Raw genomic sequence first — 3,591 nt, 5'->3', positions numbered from 1 at the left:
GCAGTGAGGTAATTTCCGCGCTCCGTCGTCAGAGGTTTGAGTCACCCGGGGGGCAGAATCGAAAGTGATCGCAGCGGGCGCGGCCGAATGCGAATGGGGGGTAAGCACTCGGGGCTCGCGGGGGTCTCGGCCACGATGGCAGCTCCCAGCCCCCGCACCCTGCGGCTAGGGCCTCCTTGGGACCTGGGCGGGCTCCGGGGAGAGGGGGGGTTGCGGCGCCCAGCTGCAGGCGGTGCTAGCGGAGTAGGGGGCTGGTGCCCAGGGACCCCCAAGGCGTGGGGCCGCCTCGCCCGCTGCTTGGGGTGCTGACTCAGCGTCGCCTTCCCCCGCCCCTGCCCAGGTAGCAGCGCATCGTCATCTTGGCGACCCTGGCAGCACCTGCAAAGGGGGCGCCCCCTGGACCCCAAGTTCTGAGCCCTTTAGTTCTGTCCTCACCGCCTGCAGCCGCCCCTATTTCTGAATATTGGGGAAGGGGGTCTTCCTAGCACCCTCTGGAGGGGCCGCAGTTTGCGCTCTGGAGCGAGGCAGCTCTCCCTCAGGGCTGACCTCCCCCCATTTCCTTTCAAAACATCACTTTGTTTCCCTCCAAGTGTCCCTTTAAGTTCTCTTCAGAGGAAACGCGGGTGTTTGCAGAAGTTAGTTCCCCTTTCTCATCCCAGCGGGGCCGGGGAACCCCCAGGGGCACCCCCATGTCCCCACGGGGCTCCGAAACAGGCTTGCGCCTCCTCTCGCCAGCTGTGCTCTCCTCCTGACCCCCGCTCCCGCCACCCCTACCCGACAGGAGGAAACCAGTCCCCTCCAGACAGGCGTGGGGTGCGCCGTTCCTAGGAGCCAACAGTCCCTTCACAGAACAGGGGGTACTGGGGGAGTCGGGGAGTACGAGGGCCTCCAGGGCTCCTGTTGCCGGGCAACCTTGCAGCTGGCTGGCTCCTCTTCAGCAGGGCCCCTGAGACCCTTCAGGAGAGGAGGGTTCTGGGCCGGGTCAAGGTCAGTGGGGCCCAGCTTCCTGGGCTCTCGCAACCCTCCGTCCTGTCCGGCGGCAGGACCCTCCCCCTGCTCTGCACCCTCGCCCCTTGCCGAGGCGGAGGCAGAGTGACTCGGCCTGGGGTCGTCCTCCTGACCTCGGGGCCTCCCTCTTCCCGTCCCAGACTTCTCTTCAACGGTGCTCAGCCCCAGAGGACCAGCAGAGCCCGCGAGCCTCAGATGCCAACCCGCAGAGTCAGGCCAGCACCGGACAGGATGGTGTCCCCAAGGCCTGGCCCACCGCCCACGAGCCCCACGGCCGCCAAGGAGCCATCTCTGGCCAGGCTGTGCACCCAGGTGGACCTGTGTCTGGGCTGCACCCGCTGCACCCAGCGCCTCAACGAGAGCACCTACCTGCTGCGCAGCGTGGAACACAGCTGCCCCCAGGAGGTGCTGCTGGCCCGCCTCAAGCGTGCTGCCAAGGGCAGGCTCTGGCGCAAGGTGGACCGCCGGCCCAGCTTCCCGCGGCCTGCGCGCTACGAGGTCTGCCGCTACTACAGCCCGGGGCTGGGCTGCCGGCGGCACCGCAACCAGTGCACCTTCGCCCGCAGCCCCGAGGAGGCGCTGGTCTGGACCTTCGAGCGCGAGCACAGCCTCCCTCGCCTGTGGCTGAAGGCGGCGGTGCAGGGGGGCGGGGCCCGGGGCGAGCCGCACAGCCCCGCGGCCGCCATCCGTGAGGAGTTCGGCGGCTGCTTCCAGCTGCTCTGCTCCCACTGCTTCCGGCACTGCCCCCCACGCCTCTGCCCTGTGGACCCGCAGGGACGCTGCCCCAAGCATGGGGCCTGCCCCTCGCTCCTGGCCCACATGAGCTCTGAGGGCCGCCGCAAGCAGCAGGTGGTGGAGGTGCGGCCGCAGCCCCGGAACGGCCAGCCGCTGGCCTACTGCATGTTCGTGGGGCGCGGGCGGCCGTGTCGGCATGGGGCCTCCCGCTGCCAGTATGCCCACAGCGCCGTGGAGATGGCCGTGTGGGAGGCGGAGCAGCTGGGTGGGCTCAAACGAGGGGACCTGCTCACGCCCCCTGCCCCCAGGGGGGACGGGCCCACAGCCTGCCACAGCCAGCCCCCTGCAGTCCAGCTGTACTGCCGCGCCTGCCTGGTCACCTGCCGCTCCCAGGAGGCCTTCGAGAACCATTGCTCATCCCTGGAGCATGCACAGATGGTGGCCTTGGACCACGCTGTGTCCTGGGAGCGCCGAAGCCCGCCCACTGGCCTCTCCACCTTTGAGCTCTGCCCTAGGTAAGAACAGTGGGGTGGGATGTGAGGAAGGGGATGAACCCACCTTCAGCCACAACCAGGGTTCCCCTGTCCCCTCCTCGTGGCCAGCCGGCACCTCATTGGCTCCAGGGGATAAGGGCCGTCTACTAAAGCCACTCACGTCAGCCTTGTCTTGCGGGCATGGTAATAGACAGGGTGGAGGAGGTCCCCGCCCCGGCCTGGAATCCGCTCCTGTGCCCGCACACAGGCCTGCTTTGGGCTGAGGGGGTCTTAACCCCCGGAAGCCTGCTGACCTCCCTTCCCCCAGGCCTGACCTGTGCGAGTACGGGGCTCTCTGCACGAAAGCGCATTCAGAGCAGGAGCTGCAGGAGTGGACGCGGCGGGTGGAGACAGCGGAGCTGCGGGAGCAGGCGGCCTGGCGTGAGGGGCTGGTGCCCTACAACGTGCGGCTGCTGGCGGAGTACCAGCGCAGCAGCAGCGAGGTCCTGGTGGTGAGTGGGGCCTCGCGAGGGGGCGGGGCCGGGCGGCGGAGGGGCGGGGCCGGGCCGCCCTCCTCATGGCCTGGCCTCCTCGAGCAGCTGGCGGAGACTGTCGATGGTGTGTCTGTTACCTGCAACCAGTCCCTGGAGTACCAGGCCGAGGAGAAGAAAACTCAGCACAGCTGGACATTCGTCATCCACTCTGAGGTAAAGGGTCAGCATAGCCCTGAGTCGGCCGGGGTCTGGGGCCGCCGCCCTGGGCAGCCTTCCCTGCGTGTGCGTGCGTGTGTGTGTGTGTGCGTGTGTACGAGATGAGTCTGTGCCTGGCCCTGTGGGCTTATCTTGCAGAAGGTCTGGCAAAGAGCGAGGGTCTGGGCTGGTTCCCACCATGCGTCCCATCCGCCCACGCTGACCTGTCTCGCTGCTCAGCATCCATGGCAGCGTCTGTGACCCCATCTCGCAGAGGGGGACACTGAGGTTCAGAGAGGCTGAGCACCCGCTGGCGTCACAGCCGTGGCTCGAGGCGGGTGGGGCGGGGCCTGGGCTGGCCTGGACCCTGAAGGGTAGGGCTCGGCTCTCACACTGTCGTTTCTCCCCAGGAGCCCCTGCAGCACGTGGCCCTGCTCAAACAGGAGCCGGGTGCAGACTTCTCCCTGGTGGCCCCCCACCTCCCGCCGGGCCAGCTGTACGCACAGGGGGAGCGCTTCCGGGAGCCCGGCTGCCCGGCCACGTCCCGGGTGGGTGTGCGCGTGCAGAGCTCCTCCTTCGGCACCTTCGAGCAGTGGGTGGTCTTCGACTTTGGCCGCCGGCCGGTGCTGCTGCGGAAGCTGGGGCTGCAGGTGGGCCTGGCCCACCGCCCGGCGCTCGTGGGGACG

The 3,591-nt window shown here is 68.6% G+C and overlaps 1 protein-coding gene across 1 annotated transcript in view; it reads left to right on the top strand.

Annotated features, from left to right (window-relative positions):
- Positions 1 to 7: 7 nt before the first annotated feature.
- The window catches only part of HELZ2 (helicase with zinc finger 2), a 14,039-nt gene continuing 10,455 nt past the window's right edge, over positions 8 to 3,591 (top strand). The window contains exons 1-5 of the mRNA XM_025039875.1: positions 8 to 100; positions 1,149 to 2,258; positions 2,545 to 2,728; positions 2,816 to 2,923; positions 3,316 to 3,581. Coding sequence (XP_024895643.1) covers positions 1,204 to 2,258; positions 2,545 to 2,728; positions 2,816 to 2,923; positions 3,316 to 3,581 — 1,613 coding nt within the window. The 5' untranslated portion in view covers positions 8 to 100; positions 1,149 to 1,203. The remainder of the gene's footprint in view (positions 101 to 1,148; positions 2,259 to 2,544; positions 2,729 to 2,815; positions 2,924 to 3,315; positions 3,582 to 3,591) is intronic.

Source organism: Pteropus alecto, unplaced genomic scaffold (genome assembly GCF_000325575.1).
Source record: "Pteropus alecto unplaced genomic scaffold, ASM32557v1 scaffold45, whole genome shotgun sequence".
Taxonomy (NCBI): Eukaryota; Metazoa; Chordata; class Mammalia; order Chiroptera; family Pteropodidae; genus Pteropus; species Pteropus alecto.
Note: the sequence above shows the minus strand (reverse complement) of the source record. Positions and strands in the feature narration are given on the sequence as shown.